Here is a 17160-nt window from a genome sequence, read left to right as displayed (position 1 = left end):
ATAGATGCAAAAATAGACATTGTTTCAACAGACCTGGATGGAACCTCGTACCATTAAAAAAAAATAAAAACGGACCTGAACAGACGTGGATGTAAACAGATAATCACCCATTTATATCTGTTTGCCCATAGAAATTAATTGCTGTCTGTTTTTCATCTGTCATCAGAACTGGACAATAGAACAATGGAAGAAGGTGGCCTGGTCAAATTATTCATGTTTTCTTTTACATAAAGTGGATGGCTAAGTGTGCATGCGTCACTTAGCTGGGGAAGAGATGACACCAGGATGCTCTATGGAAAGAAGGCAAGCTGGCGGTGGCAGTGTGATGCTAGGGACAATGTTCTGCTTCAAATTAGCTGTTTCAAACATCTCCCTGTCTCAATTAGGGATGATCGAACGGTTCGGGTCCACCATCGGTTCGGCCCGAACATTGGGTGTTCGAGGTTCGGCCGAATTTAGAACTTTTTGCCCAAAAAGTTCGGAATTCAGCAACCAGAACCGCCAAAAATGCAATGCTTCAGGAAATGGGCTTTAAAAGCCTGTGATTGGGCCAGAACCATTAGCAAAAGCCAATTGAGGGGGCAGGAGAATGCTAGGAATGTGATTGGAGTGACTAGGGGGTCCCTAGACCAATCATTAGTGAATACGCCCCCCAGTATATAAGATCGCCCCCGCCATATTCCTAGCATTGTTATACTGGACATGAAAGAGAGTGGAAGCAGTTCTGTTAATTTTACTTTAAAAGTGTCATTTAGCTATTTTTAGTGTGAGGAAAGGGATATCTAGTGTAGTTAGAGTGCTCCTTTACACTTAAGTTAGCTTCAAAAATTGAGTTTCTGTAGGGAAAGTGTTAAGTGTAAAGGGACCGTAGTGTAGTGTAGGGTTAACTGGCAGTGACTGCTATGGCAGGGTGACAAAACCCTTCCATTGCAGGGTGACCGCTATAGAGAAATGATCATTTCTCTGAATAGCTTCGGAACTGGAATATGGCTTCTCACCAGCCAAGCATTTTTTATGCTGTAGGGGCTGCCACTGCCAGTGCTATTTTGAGGACATGTTTGATGTCAGACATGACATCTGAACATGTGTATAGGGGGTATATATAGACATATATGTCTACATATATACCCCTAGACATATATAGGTGTGATAGTAGCAGAAATAAATGCTTGCGCTAATGAAATCATTTACAGTAATATATTTCTGCTACTATCACACCTATATATGTCTAGGGGTATATATTCAGACATATATGTCTATATATACCCCCTATACACATGTTCAGATGTTTTTCCTGCCTCAAAAGAACCCAAAAAAATGCCAAAAAAACGCTAGCGTCAAAAAAAAAATGCCCAGGTGTGTTTTTGCTGGCATTTTTGGGGGGTTTTGGAGGCAGGCAAAACATCTGAACTTGTGCACAGTACCACTATACACAAGTTCAGATGTTTTTCCTGACTGCAAAGATCCCAAAAAAATGCCTTCTATTAAACCGGTAAGGTGTTACAGGAGCGGAGCCAACCCCCTGTCAGAAAGTTTTCTAATACAAACAATCCTTTTTTTTTTTTTTTCTGGTTCTGGACATGCTACAGAGCTGAAACTTCACAGGTACACCTTTTAGACCCCCCAGACACAAAATCACACAAAAAAGTTCTTAAAAATGGTCATTTTTGATAAAAAAAGCCAATTATTGGAAAAAAAAAATAAAAAAGAGATTTCAGATATGGGGGGTCTAAAAAGTGTACATGTGAAGTTTCAGCTCTGTAGCATGTCCAGAACCAGAAAAAAAAAAGATCGTTTGTATTAGAAAACTTTCTGACAGGGGGTTTGCTTCGCTCCTGTAACACCTTGCCGGTTTAATAGAAGGCATTTTTTTGGGATCTTTGCAGTCAGGAAAAACATCTGAACTTGTGTATAGTGGTACTGTGCACAAGTTCTGATGTTTTGCCTGCCTCAAAAAACCCCCAAAAAATGCCAGCAAAAACACACCTGGGCATTTTTTTTTTTTTGACGCTAGTGTTTTTTTGGCATTTTTTGGGGTTCTTTTGAGGCAGGCAAAACATCTGAACTTGTGTATAGTGGTGTATATACACACATCCATATATTTATATACACACCTAGACATATATAGGTGTGATAGTAGCAGAAATATATGCTTGCGCTAATGAAATCATTTACAGTAATATATTTGGGTCAGTTTTAGGTGGGTGATCATAAAGCTATGGCTGATGTTTACCCTTTTTCTTGCTTATATATGCATTCTAAATTCATTTTTTTTATAGACTGAACTATTATTTGCATACATTTTACCAGCAGTGTGTAGTCCTGTAGAATCAAGCATAATTCAATTTTACCTGTTTCCGCCATGATGATGGATGCTGTGCAAACTGTGGCCTTGAACATGAAAAATGTAAACCTTACCATAACACTTGTAAACCATTCAACCTTTGGGAGCCATACAGTTGTGCGAGAAAACCATACCTTGAAATAAACGTCACCAGATTTTCCTGGTCTTTTACTTTTAAAAACAAAAGAGCCCCAAGGGCCCCAAGACCATGCTGCCGAAGGGATTTTTTTTTAATTTTTTTTTTCCCTTAAACTTTTGTCTCTCCTCAAGCCTGAGGATGTCAAAGTAGGAACATTCCATTCTCTCTATATCAATTCTTTCATTATATGATCTTGTTTTCAAAGACCCATTATCAGGTCTCCAACCTTTTATCTGCAGCCCCAGTACCCAAAAACGTGAAAGAAAGGGTTAACAGCAATAATATAAAAAGAAACCTTGCACAAATCATCCCATGTCTCCTGGCCATTTGAAGCAAATACATCGCCTAAAGGTAAAGCTACAGTAGGCAATGCATGTGCACATTGTAAGCAGGTAGATGCATAAAAATGAAAGGCAGCTGGGGACAGCAAATTACAGGAGGATTGTTGTGGCTTTTTTTTTTTTTTAGCTGAATGTGAAAAAATTGTCCCAGAATTTTAATCAAATCCACCAACAGTCCTTTTACTGATTTTTTTTTTAACTAATTATTTTTACTTCAAATGCTTTTGCATGGTTAGACAAAAAAGCACCTGTATAAATAATGAAGCTCTGTGACCACCAATATCTCAAAGGCTAGACCTTATCTGAGCAAATCAGGTTTTCTGCAAGCTATACACATTTAAATCTCTTTACATTTACCAAACTAACGTAAAAAAGAAACAAGACTCCAAAGTCATCCTTTAGTCAGTTTCTACTGTAGCTACAGTGGCGAATGACCAAACATTTTAATGTGTTTTACTGATTGTGTATGTATTATTCATTTAACGTTTATAAACCTGTATAAGTCTGGGCACGGGTCATTTTAAGGCTACTGCTTCATACCATCCATTGGTCATACTCAAAGTGCAATAATGATGCCTTGTTTGCAGGGAGTTTAGCCTATGTAAATAGCAATGTGAACACAACACAAAGGTGAGTGCAGTGAACGGGGAGCCAGCTGGAAAATGCGCTAGGTCGGTGTGCCCTTTTTTTGTTTTTTTTTTTTTTGTTTGGAAAATGCTTTATGTTACACCCTAAACACGAGTGTAAGATATTCTAAAGGTGAACCTACCCTTTAAAAAAGTTCAAACAGAGCAAAAGGGTGCAAATAAAAAATAACGTTTTTGAAGGTTTCTATATACTTTTGAACTGCTTTGTATTTCACCACTCCGGTGTAAGTTTAGACTTTCAGGTATGGATATTTTTTACATAGTTACATTGGTCCACAATACCCGTGGGATTCCTCTAGAACAGGGGTCTTCAAACTATGGCGCTCCAGCTGTTCAGGAACTACAATTCCTATCATGCCTTGTCATGTCTGGGCATGTCAGAGTTTTACAATGCCTCATGGGACGTGTAGTTCTGCAACAGCTGGAGGGCCGAGCTTTGAGGATCCCTGCTCTAGAACAATGTTTCTCAACTCCAGTCCTCAAGTACCCCCAACAGGTCTTTTTTTCAGGCTTTGTATTATTTTGCACAGGTGATTTGATCAGTTTTTTATCTAAGGGAAAACATGACCTGTTGGGGGTACTTGAGGACTGGAGTTGAGAAACATAGCTCTAGAACAGGGGTGGGCAATTAATTTTCCTAAAGGTCCACATGGGACGCTGGGACTCTTGTGGAGGGCCAAACCAAAATAGGCTGAACTTAGTTCTGCCTTAAGCCTTAAGTTGGCCATACATGGATCAAAATTTGGCTGGTTCAGCAGTAACTGGCTGCAAAAATTTAAATCTTTGTATGGGCAGACTGGTTATACTAATTGACTTCTGTACAAGCAACCTGTTAGATTTTCCTCGCTCAATCATTACTGCTGGCTATAGCCTGCAATGCTGATCAGTGTATTCTGACAGTGGGGAAGTCTCCCCACTGTAAGAACACAATAGCTTGTGTGGCTGGGGGAAACAGATCATTTTATTTTGTTCAAGCTGCTGGTCGAACAAAAAAAAGCTCTTTCTCAATAGCAGATGGTGTTGGATGACTGCTGTAACATGGGAAGGGGGATAACGTCGATGGCTAGCACATGTGAAAGACTTTTTGTGACTTCTGCCCTGGGGGATAAAACACTATGTAGCATCAGGAGGTAGCTATGCGATCTGAGCACTGACAGGCTCAGTAGGATCGCCACAGAGGGTTGAATGCTGGAAGTTTCCCTGCCTACAGTACACTGGAGTAGATCTAGCCAGTAGCAGAGCTACAGGAGAGCTGACCCTCCCCGCTTTGCTAATCAGCATCTCCAGCTCTCTTGCTGCAGTTCTGCCTACTCTACACAGCATGAACACAGACACTGTCAGCATGCCTCTCTATGCCCGTCAGTTTCCAAGCTGATAGGCTCAGAGAGGCATGCTAAACTGGAGGTATCATGGAGTGGACGTGGAGAAGGCCAAATGTGGCCAACTATTTGCCCAGGTCTGCTTGAGTAGCTGAAAATCACTGTAGTAGGCACTGATAAGCCAGCCATTTCTGCTAGCTTTTGGGTCTTGTTCTCAGTGGCTGCCCTGCTGCATTGTGAACACAGGAGGCCAGTCACTGGGGGCGAGCACCATTCAGGGAATGTTTTGAATTTTCTCTACAGTTGCAAAGCATTCTTTGTTTGGACAAGGAAAAAAGTGTGATGTCACTGTCCGACTCCAGCCAAAGTATGTATTCATTGAGAAAATGCAAAACAATCTCTGATTGGCCAACCTCCTGTGCTCCCAATGCAGCAGGGCAGACACTTGGCATGAAGCCGGGAAGTTGGTATGGATTACTGGAGTGCCTACTACTGTGGTTTTCAGCTTCTATAGGGATCCTACCAATATATGCATAGTTGCATTGCTCCAAGCTGGACCAATATATTGTGAAAATATCAATACATGGAATTTTTCTTTAAAGTGACATCACTCCTAATTAGATCTGTGCTTAACCTCCCCAAACTAGCGCTTAATGGTGCTTCAACAAAGTTCCATGAAGATTGCAAAAAGATGTGAAGAGCTTTCCTTACACAATATCTTTCTACAAGCTACAGCCCATCTGATTAAGGCCTTAACCACTTTATGACCGCTTCACATAGATTTACTGCGGCACTCTGCCGCTTACAGGTAAAGGGACGTAGACTTATATCGCTCGCCCACGAGCCTGTAGGGGAAGAGCGCGCGCCGCCGGTGGCGCGCTCCCGCCCCCGCTCGTTCCCTGGGGAGCCAGCGCGTGTGACCAGCGGCTCCTATGGCCGCCGGCCACTCGCGATCTCCCGCAGGAGAGGAAGAAAGAGAGACGGCTGATGTAAACACAGCCGTCTGTCATTCTCCCTGAAGTGATCACAGAGGCTATGCGATCCTGCTATGTAGGATCGTATGTCTCTGTGGTTACTTCACTAGCCATGCCCCCTGACAGTTAGAATCACGCCACTAGGAACACACTTAACCCCTTGATCACCAAGTTAACCCCTTCCCTGCCAGTGTCATTTTTACAGTAACCGTGCACATTTATAGCATTGATTACTGTAGTAATGTCACTGGTACCCCGAAAAGTGTCAAAAATGTCAGTCAGGGGCCCGATCTGTCCGCCGCAATGTCGCAGTCCCGCAAACAAAATCGGAGATCGCCGCCATTACTAGTTAAAAAAAAAAACAATAAAAATGACATAAATCTTTCCCGTAGTTAGTAAACGCAATAACTTTTGTGCAAACCAATAAAAATACGCTTATTGCGATTTTTTTTTACCAAAAATATGTAGCAGAAAACAAATTGGCCTAAAATGTTAAAAAATTTAGATTTTTACATTTTATTTTTGAGAATTGCATATAAAAAAATTTGAAATATATTGTTATTTTTTCAAAATTGACGCTCTTTTTTTTGTTTATAGCACAAAAAGTAAACATCGCAAAGGTGATCAAATACCACCAAAAGAAAGCTCTGTTTGTGGGAAACAAAGGACATCAATTTCATTTGGGTACAGGGTCGCACGACCGTGAAATTGTCCGTTAAAGTCACACAGTGCCGAATCGCAAAATAGGCCCTGGTCTTTGAGCAGCCAAATCCTCCGGGGCTTAAGTGGTTAAGCTGACCATATAATGTTCAGTCAGTGGCTGAGTGAAAAAATGGAACTGATTTCCCCAGCCACACATTCACTGTCAAAATATAATATTGCAGTGGGGGGACTTACCTGCTGTCAGAATACACAGATTAGCACTGCAGCCATTGGCCGATTGGGTTTTATCCAACAGGGTGGTTGAACAGAAGCTGATTTGCTTGAACCAGTTGAATTTCGATCTATGGCCACCTTTAGAGCAGCTGTAGTTGAATTGTCACATATGTCAAAAACAAATGATTCCAGCAGTACATTTATAAGTGATTTTAACTGTAAACTTAATTTACTTTATGCTTTATGTTCCAAAGAGGGAGTTTGTCTAATTATTTTATTATTATTTATTTTTATATTAACTGCATCTTATTTTCTATTCTTTACACAAAATGTGCGCTGTTAAGCAAAAATGTTCAATCTTGACATGTGCAATTTTCAAATACAGATATGGATAAAAATGAGTAATAGCCGACAATGAAATTATATTTCTTTTGTTTTTGTCCTGTGAATTCAGAGTGCCCTCTAGTGGCTTAGCCTAGGAACTCCACCTTCTCTAAAAGATCTGTACATCAGCATAGTTATACAAGCCAGAGAGAGTTTAGTTTTATTTCCCTTTTTATTGACAATGGAAGGAAAACATTTTGTCACCATAAACTTCCAACTTTCATTGGTTAAAAATGAGATCTGACAATAAAATAAATGTTTATGAACGTGCATTGGCTTAACGGAATAACTAAAAGGTTTCAAGCAAAAAGTCAAGCAGCGGAAGTTGGCAAATAGTTAAAAAAAAAAAAAAATCTTAACCCCTACTTGGGAGATGTCCATAATAACTATCAGAGAAGAAGCAACGATTGCAAACGACAAATAAAGCCACAGCAGGTAATAAGATTGCAGCTATGCCTATATGTATTATATCCAGAATTAGATATAATCAAACTTAGTAAAGCTGTGTGAACTGCAGTAACCTATAGCAACTAAGCAGTATGCATTTACTGAGATTGGTTCATTGCATGATGAATCCTGATTGGTTGCTATAGATTGCTCCACTGTGTATCTCTTATTAAACAAGCCTAAATATATAGGCATCTTTTACTCGTCTTTCAGTTATTTCATCTTTAAACAATTCTTTACAAGGCCATCTTGGCGAGGAGAAGAACAATAAATATGTTTGCTAAAAGCAAAAGCTGGAATAAAGGTATGACTTTTTTTTTTTTTTTTACATAAGAATCTTGAATATTAAACTGTTGGAATATTCCATCCAACAGACACTGGCATCTAAAGAGAAAGTAAAAGGTGTTCTCGGTAAAGCAAAGTGTTTTTCTTGGTCCACAGGTTATTATTTCATGATTTTGTTTTTTTAACCAAAAACCGGTGTCCTGGTGATTGCTTCTGACTTATGTAAACAGTTCATTACTCAAAGAGCCATCACAGTGCTTCTCTAAAAGACTTTGACCTACTAAGTGTCTTTTGTTAAGTCCATTAGGCTCCACTGCCAGATTACACCATGGAACCAGAGGCAGGTATACAGCTGGGTGTTTAGAGGCTCTTAGGAGAAACATGTTGAGGCATCTAACTTCTAAACATACTAGTTTTGACTGTTACAATCCAAAAAACTGTAAAAACAGTGAAATGGAAAGGTACAAACATTAGAGACACTATTTCGTCAGGTCTTCCCACATAGACTCAATTGAACTTTAAGTTTTATTTTTTAGAAAATCATATTTATAACCATTTACACTTGAGAAAATAAAAAAGACTTACACTTCATAAAATAAATACACATTAAATACTTAAATATTTCTAGTATATTACAAGGAAAACAGATGTAACAGAACATAAAAACGATCGGTTCCATCTCATTAAGTTGTGCACATTTAAACCTCTATGGATCATGGGAACCTTTATTTTAATAATAGTTGTTCTCTGTCTCTTAAACTAGGCATATGATAATACGATACATAAAAATATTTTCACATTTTAGTTTTGTAGATCAGTGCTCGTTCTGGCATTCAGCTATCGGCCAGATGGTCTCTCGTTTTCCGTCTTCTAGGTAGTGCACTTCAGGTAGATGGTTAAAAGAAGACACCTAGGGAAATACATGCTGGCATTAGAGTTGGTTCATAGCATAACAGTTTTCTTCGTTTTTTTGTAGCCTTTAGGGTTAAAGTGCTAGTGACTGGACAACCACGTTCAAAGTCGCGGACGTGGAACATGCATACAGTAGGAGAAACCAGAGTGAAGAAAGGACTCCCCATCTACATATTTGTTCCAGGTGCTTCATTCAGAAAATACTGCAGCCAGACAGCCAGGCTCTAGTATCTTCAGGTGGTGGTTAGCAGCTAGCATGGGTATTTCTCTAAGGAAAGCTTGTGTTTTTGATTATTTGTACAATTATTAAGTTAAAGTATAACTATAGGCAAAACTTTTTTTTTTTTTACAAACTTTTTTATTTAGGAAAATATGGTGGTATAGGAAAATATTGTACATCAAAAAAGACTTAATGCCTTGTACCATATACAGGTAATTAAAAAGTTATTGAGTTGCATTAGGCAAAATGTTTTATTTCATTTTGGATAGCGCAAGGGAGGGTCATAATCCCTGTCAGTTTATTTTTTGCCATCTGAGTCCCATCGGGGAGATTTTTCTTCCCTGCAAATCTCTTAGAGACCCTCAGGCATCCAGAACTAGTGTCCCCATTAGAAGACTTCCCCTCTATTAATTTTCTGGAGACAACCAAAAATTTGGGATTTTCACTTACTTTAACTTTCAATGATAATGGTAAACAGGACAATGAAAGGGTGAATCTCGCTACAGCCCGGTTCACATATGTGCGAATTGGATGCATTTTGAACTGCATAATGTGAACCAGCAGCCTTCTGTATGGAGCATGTTCATATATCTATGGGCTGGCCACGGTCTGTTTTAAAAAAAGAGTCCTGTGTGTTTTTCAGGTTCGATTTTAAGTGAACAATTCCCACCTGTATCGCTCCTGCAGCGGTGAACAGAACACCGAAATCCTTTTAAAAACCGCACTTAAACCGCGACTAGACATATGTGAACTGAGCCTAACGGGAGGCACGGTCCACAATAAAAACTGATACAATAGGTGTACTAAATTCTCTCTACTCTATCCAAAACTAAAAAAAAAAAAAAATTGTGCCTTTAGTTGTACTTTATTGTGATTACTCTGATTGCAAAAAATAGTCTAAAGGGCTAAATAACCCACATTTACAGGATTGTTGATATGGCTATAAATAAGCACGAATTGACAGTGGCACCTAAATGCATGTTTTCCATAGTGAGAAGCAGGTACCCCTAGAAGCATGTCATTATCAAAGCATGTGAAGTCCCAGGTACAGGATTTCTGGCCATTTACACATTGGAAATAGGTTAGGTCTAATGATGAATGCCTTATCATATGCTGCATAGGCTACAGCGTATCTCAAGCCCCGTACACACGTACCGATTGTCGGCCGTAAATATTCGGCCGACGACCGATCGGCCGATTGTAGGCTTGTTAGTATGATGCTTCCGACAGCCGACAGCGCATTTTCGGCCGAACAGAATCTGTAGTGCAGGCATTAAAATTTTTTTGGGCCAACACCAGAACGGCCGTTTGTTCGCCAGTCAGTACAGAATTCGGCCGACAGACAGCCGATTAGCAAGACTGGGCATGCTCAGAAAAGAAAAAAGACCAGGAAAGTTAACCATCACATGACATCACTTCTGCAGTCGGCTGTTGTTGGCCGACAAAATTCGTGTGCAGTCTTTTGCAGTTTTCAACATACACGACAGCCCTGGACAAAAGACGGCCGATCGGTACGTGTGTACGGGGCTTTACTTTACTTTCCTGTCTGCACAGAAAATCCTGCACTGCCCTGTTTCAGCTGCAGTACACTGATCACTGTGGATTGCATTCTTTTCAGTGAATGCAAGGTGTTCAGTGATTTGGAAGAAAGGAGATTATTACAATAATTCGCACCTACACCAATCATAGAATGCCTTGCACTGAAATAAATTCAAGACTGTTTATGAGATGAGGAATAAACATAACATGCTATAATATAGTTCTGCATGTTATGTTTATTTATCACAAGAAGGATTGAGTATATTGCCTTTTTTGCTAGCAGCTATATATACCCCAATAGTTTAGCGCTAACTTTTTTTTTGTTTTATATTTTTATGAATAGAGGAGTTGCTGAGCGCACGACAGTGATTGGTGTACACTGCAGTTTTAACACTGGATGTTCACCATCAGGAGACTGCTGCCAGAGTAAAATGAAGAGGTGTAACCAACAATGCAGTAGCCAGAGATGGTGCACACATGACATCATTACAGCTAGCTTAATTTTTTCCTATTTCCGTTATCTGCCTCCATCTTTGGGCAATAAATCAGTTGTAGCATCAACAAAAATGATATTTTGTCGACTCCTAAGCAGACAGGCGACACAGAATGCTGCAACACTGAGCCAGGAAACAGTGGTTCCCCTCGACTTCCTATACACTCAAGATGAACTAAATGACTTCAATTTAAGCTGAATTTTTACACATAACAACTTAAAAAAAAGAACGTTCTTTAGCAAGGAATATACATTCCATATTAATAATTATGCTACCAAAATTAGTATGTGCTATAAATCGCCTCCTGCATTGATCCTGTTTCGTCTTGCTGGAGGCTGCCATTTTACTGAAGCCTAGAGCCCCTGAACAGCAGTAAATGTTCAGCAGATTGGCCTCTAGTGGCTCTGATTTTTACAACAATGCCAAAAATGGAGAGCAACTGAGCATGTGCAGAGCAGGGTGAGACAGTGTATAACTGGATTTTACCCACTTGCCGACCACATACTGTGGTGGCAAGGCAGCTCTCCTGGGCAGGTATACGTACCTGTATGTGATCCTGCACTTCCGGGTCTGGGGCACACACGCATATCCGTCCATTGACCCGCTCCTGCTGTGATTGAGCACAGCCAGAGCCAATCAGCGGGGCTGGTGGACGTGATGTCCACTGGGACCCCGCCGATCATTTAGAACCCAGGCAGAACGGCAGTCTGTCAGAAGGGAAGGTTGTAACCCTGTGTTTCTGCAAAGCAGGAACACAGATCTCTGCCTTCCTAGAGTACAAGCATCTCACACAGTGTACACAAACACAGGTTAGGCATACAGCTGACCCCTTGATCTCCCCTGATGTTAACCCCTTCCCAGTCAGTGTCATTGGTACAGATACAGTGCATATTTTTAGCACTGATCACTGTATTAGTGTCACTGGTCCCCAAAAAGTGTTGCTCAGTGTCCAATTTGTCCGCTGCAGTGTCGCAGTCACCGCCAATACTAGTAAAAAAAATTAAAATTCCATAAATCTATCCCATAGTTTGTAGATGCTATAACTTTTGTGCAAACCAATCAATTTTTTGGGATTTTTTTTAACAAAAACATGCAGCAGAATACAGTACATAATGGCCTAATTTTATGAAGAAATTCAATTTTTTTTACTAGATATATTTTATAGCAGAATGTAAAAAATATATTTTTTTTTCTTCAAAATTGTCTTTTTTTTGCTTATAGCCCAAAAAATAAAAAGCACAGAAGTGATCAAATACCACCAAAAGAAAGCTCCATTTGTGCACAACTGTCAGTTAAATTAACGCATTGGCCATATCGCAAAAAAAAGGCCTGGTCATAAAGAGGTGTAAACCTTACGGAGGGAAAGTAGTTAAACAGTATAGGCACTTATTTTTAATTTTTCACATAGCTAGACCTGCAAAAGAGGCCAGCCTGAAGTGGTCGTAATTTTCTGACTTAAGTTGTACTTTAGCAAGGCTCACACTGCTGCAATCAGATTGTGATCAGAATTTCAGTGTGATTATGTGATACAACTTAAATGCAGTTTGCATATTCTATGGGGCTGGAATCGCACCAAAGTAGCACAGGACCCTTTTTCAAAATCGCACTGCACTGATGGAAACAGGCACCATTAAAAACAATTGTCATGTGAATCATGTCTCATCTGAAATTGCACTAGTGTGAACCAAGCCTTAAGGTGGTATAATCTGCAGCTGGGAACTTGGCATGAGCCAGGGTTAACCAGCAGTGAAAGCCACTAATCTGTAGATTCATCTGTCATCATCCACAGTGGTAAATGACCATTTTGTGAATATGCTTGCTTATACTTGGCAACAATGGCTTTTAGAACAGAAATAATAAAACACATTACTTACTGTAAGTCAGTGCTTTGCTCTTTGTTTTGTTTTTTTGTTTAAAGTGTTGTCAACATGAGTATGTCCGGACTGTGGAGCTGTCTAGTCTCTGCATTGCGGAAGGAGCAGCTGCTAAGAAAATGCAAATATATATGTTCAGTAACTGAACATAATTCATCCCAACCATCTATTACTACTTAGCACAAACTGGTTTTCAAATAACTTGCTCTCAAATTAGGCCAAATATACTATATGATAAAGATTTATTCTTGTATGCACCTTTTCTTTACAAAGACTACCAATCTGCATAGATCCATAAGTGTACTTAGGGTTAAATGTTTTTTGCTCCTCATACCTGGATAATCCATGTTTAGTAGTTTGCAGCCCTGACATAACAATATATTGTATATTATGTATAGCTAAGGTCCTTCCCAAAGAGTCCACTGTTATATTAAAGTATGCAACCCTCTTCTACCAAGAGTCCTAAAGAGGCCTTGGTGAATTAAAGCATTACAAATTCTCATCATGAATTGTGAAAGGCCTGTCCCCAAATGTGAAATCATGGACTGTGATGGGCTTTCTATAGCGTAAGATACACTGGGGTTGATTTAGTAAAACTGGAGGGTGCAAAATCTGGTGCAGCTTTGCATGATAGCCAATCAGATTCCAGGTTTTATTGTCAAAGCTTAATTGAACAAGCTGAAGTGAGAAGCTGATTGTACAAGATTTTGCACTCTCCAGTTTTAGTAAGTCAACCACACCGTGTCTATGATTTATCACACATGACCAAGAAATGTCATAATTGTGGCTGTTCATTTTGTGCAGGTTTTAAACAATAAGGCCCCTTTCACATGGGCTGAACTCCACTGTTCAGTGGGGAATCTGTCTGCTAATCCCCGCTGAGCAGGGGAATGGTTTGTCTGTGTCCACTTATGCACAGCGGACACAGACACAACCCGCTGTGCTCTATGGGGGTCGGATGTAAACAGATCACCTGTCCGTTTAGACCCGAAGCCCATCCATTCCAATCTGCTATATAAATGGGAAATGGATCCCCATGCGTCTGTTTTTAGCGAACAGGATCGGATGTCAGCGAGTGTCAATGGACACGTGTCCGTTGACACCCGCCGCTCCATTAGGGTTGCCACCTCATCCCTTTAAACCAGGACACACAATACTTACACAGATTCTGTGGTTGATTAAGGTGGTAATCAAAATCACTTGATGCCTTATCTGCATTATATTAACCTCAGAACCTGTGTAAATAATGTCTCCTGCTTGAGGTGGCAACCCTACGCACCATAGAGGGCAATGGATGGTCTATTTGAGTCTGCCCATGTGAAAGAGGTCTTAATTCCACGCAATTTCAGTAGTGTCATTGAGCTTTGCATTTGTTACTGTCTCATACTTTACGGGCTGGTTCACACCACAATTTCTGTGTTCCGGATGTGTTTCTGCATGCATGTTTTTGATATGTTCTGGTACATTCTTGAATGTGTTCTGGTGCGTTTTTTCCCTCTTTTTTTCTCTGCATTTCAATTGAGGACATGTGCAATTCTGGTGCATTTTTTATGTATTTTTTGCCACGTTTCAGATTTGTTCCATACAGAAAAAATGCACCATGGTCTACTTTTGTTGACTGCCCCGGAACGCATTGCACTGGTGGGAACTAGGGCCATTGGAGTCCATGTTAAACAATGTACATGCATTTTTGGTGCAGAATACAACCGCCCTGGACTGCATCCGGTGTGAACCACCCTGAAGAGCAACATATCATTGATGCCAACTGTACAGAAGCAGACCCCAAACCTTGTAAGTCAGGTGTGTTTCTGAAAATGTGTTAAACACTATGAATGTTACAATAATACTGATTTAAAAAGGTTTGTCTTCAATAAAAAAAAAAGTATTTTGGGGACAAATTGTAAGCCAGATATATTAAAATCAAAAGGATACCATCTGAACAGATCGGTCTCTTAATACAACTGCAAATGGATCTCCAAAAACACTCTTAGGGGAGAGCAGGAACAAGGGGAACTTGGAAAACATGTAATGTCTTAATCACAAACTTCCTCAATTTGCCTTTTGAGTATTTAGGTGTAAACTGTGTGTCATAGAATGTGGATCTGAACTGGGGCAGATCATGGCAGTAATAGCCAACAGGAAGAGGTTTAGAAATATATAGGGGATATCATCATTGGTTTACTGCCTTGTGATTGACGGACCTGGAACAAGTATGGAGGTTAGGAGTTCTTACTGTCTGAGTACTTGTTACTCTCAGTCTGAGAGTCTGGCAACCTTAAAACTGGCATGTGTTTAACCCTCCTCTTATGTTAGGGTCAGAACCGACCCGTTTTCAGGTTTTGAATGTCTATAAGTATCACATAAATTTGTTTATTGCATCAAGATTTTTTTACTTTGTCAGGAACCTCTATTTAAACAATGTAATAGAAAAAGAATCCTTTTCACTAAATTATAAAATACTGTGGTGAAAATTAAGACGTTTATGGTGTTAGGGTCAATTCTGACCCAGTTATAATATAGGATTTTAGGACACTAATAAGTGCCAAAACTGAAATCATAAACACTCTCTCTGCTTAGTAACACTGACAGCCAATCACCTCTCAACCCTGTGAGCTGTAGTTAGGGAGGGGCCTATCTCTTTGCCTGCTTGTCTGCTTCTCTAAATAAAGTGACGAAACATAGGACCAATACATTTCATAGTTGCTGACTTTTTTTTACCATTTTTTAAACTTGAAAATGAGAGGTATGCTATCAAAAGAAAGGTCTAAGGCAGGGATCCTCAAACTACGGCCCTCCAGCTGTTGCAGAACTACACAACCCATGAGGCATTGTAAAATCTGACATTCACAGATGTGTCTAGGCATGATGGGCATTGTAGTTCCTGAACATCTGGAGGGCCATAGTTTGAAGACCCCTGGTCTAAGGGGTCACACCAAAATTATTAAAACGAATCTTTTCAAGGATAAAGAAGCCTAACAAGGTAACCAAGAGGTAAGAAACAAATTGGATGATAAATAATTGTTCAGAGGGTATTTTATGGCTGATTTAAGACACGGGTCAAAACCGACCCATTAACATCATGGATAGTAACAGAAAGCTAACATAAGAGGAGGGTTAAAAGCACTTATAAGGTCAGCAATTGTAGTTCCTTTATTTTGTTATTTTATTATACTTTATTGGCATGGATTTTATAAAAACTACAGGGATTACCCATTAGAATCAGGCTTCCATACCTTCATAGCTGCCTGGGAAAAAAACTGAAATCTGTTTTATAGTATTATTTTGCTAACTACACAATACAAAGGAATGATTGTATTTGCATAAATACAATTCATACAAATACTGCGCCATTTATCACATAAAAAGCACATCTCATTTTTTGTTTTCAGTTGTCAGTCCTGTGCACATGCAATAGGGTGTTATTTTGACTCAATCATCATTTTAATGCACTTCTACAGAATAGTATGACCTATTGCTGTAAGCAAAGCTAAAAATAAAGCAGTACCATCTGTTGTCATTTTTCGTGAGTGTCCGGATGTTGTTGTTAATCTGAATCCTGCTGGCAGTGTTTCTGAAGAGCCCGGCATCATGCTGATTCCATGGACCTCGCGTGGTGGAAATTGCCTCCTCCAGGAGGGCCCACGTCTAAAGTTTTTGTCATCAGTCTGAAAATACAAAACATGCCAAATTATAGAGAAGAGCAGCAGTTCTATTCTGCCTATTTTCATTGCTTTTAAGCATTCATCACACAAGAAGAGAATATTTTCAGTTTTTGTTATACTAGCAAGCATAACTAATTGTCCAAAAGATATCTGGTACAAATGCATTTTTTAAAAAATGCTAGAGTTTATTAATAAAACTGATTCCTAGGTGAATCTCTGCTGTACCTACATATTGCTACATGATCAATAACTATAGTAACAAAGTAGTAACTATCAATGCATGGATAAATGAGTGGAACAATGTATACATGGGCATTTTAGCATGCCATGCTTGCCATAATAGCAGACTATCTCTCTGAAGCAACTCAACACATACATAAATGGAGTCACACGATAATGCTTTCTATAATATAAAAGGCCATAATATTGACTTTATTCCATGAATGCTGGAATGCCGTGGGGCTGCTTGGCCCCATCCCTCCCATTTCCTGCACATTGATATTTATCAGTAAAGTCAACCAGTACACTCATTCAATTGGAAGGCCCAAAGGTTGAGACCAAATGTTTTCATGAGGTTAAGTCAAAATCTGCATAACAGAATTCCCTATTTTTTGGGGGGTTCCAAGATGCTCTAAAGACAGCAAAAGTATTTCCAGGCACCTCTTTGGGTGCCTGAGTTTAATTTGCATACTCATTTTTTTTT

At 39.6% G+C, this 17160-nt stretch overlaps 1 protein-coding gene across 1 annotated transcript in view; it reads right to left on the bottom strand.

Annotated features, from left to right (window-relative positions):
- Positions 1-7204: 7204 nt before the first annotated feature.
- PPFIA2 (PTPRF interacting protein alpha 2) overlaps positions 7205-17160 on the bottom strand; it is a gene marked incomplete at its 5' end in the record, with an annotated part of 484274 nt that continues 474318 nt past the window's right edge. Inside the window, 3 exons of the mRNA XM_082256724.1 lie at positions 7205-8666; positions 12796-12906; positions 16301-16460. Of these exons, the coding sequence (XP_082112850.1) occupies positions 12845-12906; positions 16301-16460 (222 nt within the window). The 3' untranslated portion in view covers positions 7205-8666; positions 12796-12844. The remainder of the gene's footprint in view (positions 8667-12795; positions 12907-16300; positions 16461-17160) is intronic.

This window comes from Pelophylax lessonae (genome assembly GCF_965119305.1).
Source record: "Pelophylax lessonae genome assembly, chromosome: 4".
In the NCBI taxonomy this organism is placed as follows: domain Eukaryota; kingdom Metazoa; phylum Chordata; class Amphibia; order Anura; family Ranidae; genus Pelophylax; species Pelophylax lessonae.
The sequence above is the reverse complement of the archived record's forward strand: the minus strand, read 5'-3'. Positions and strand labels throughout refer to the sequence as shown.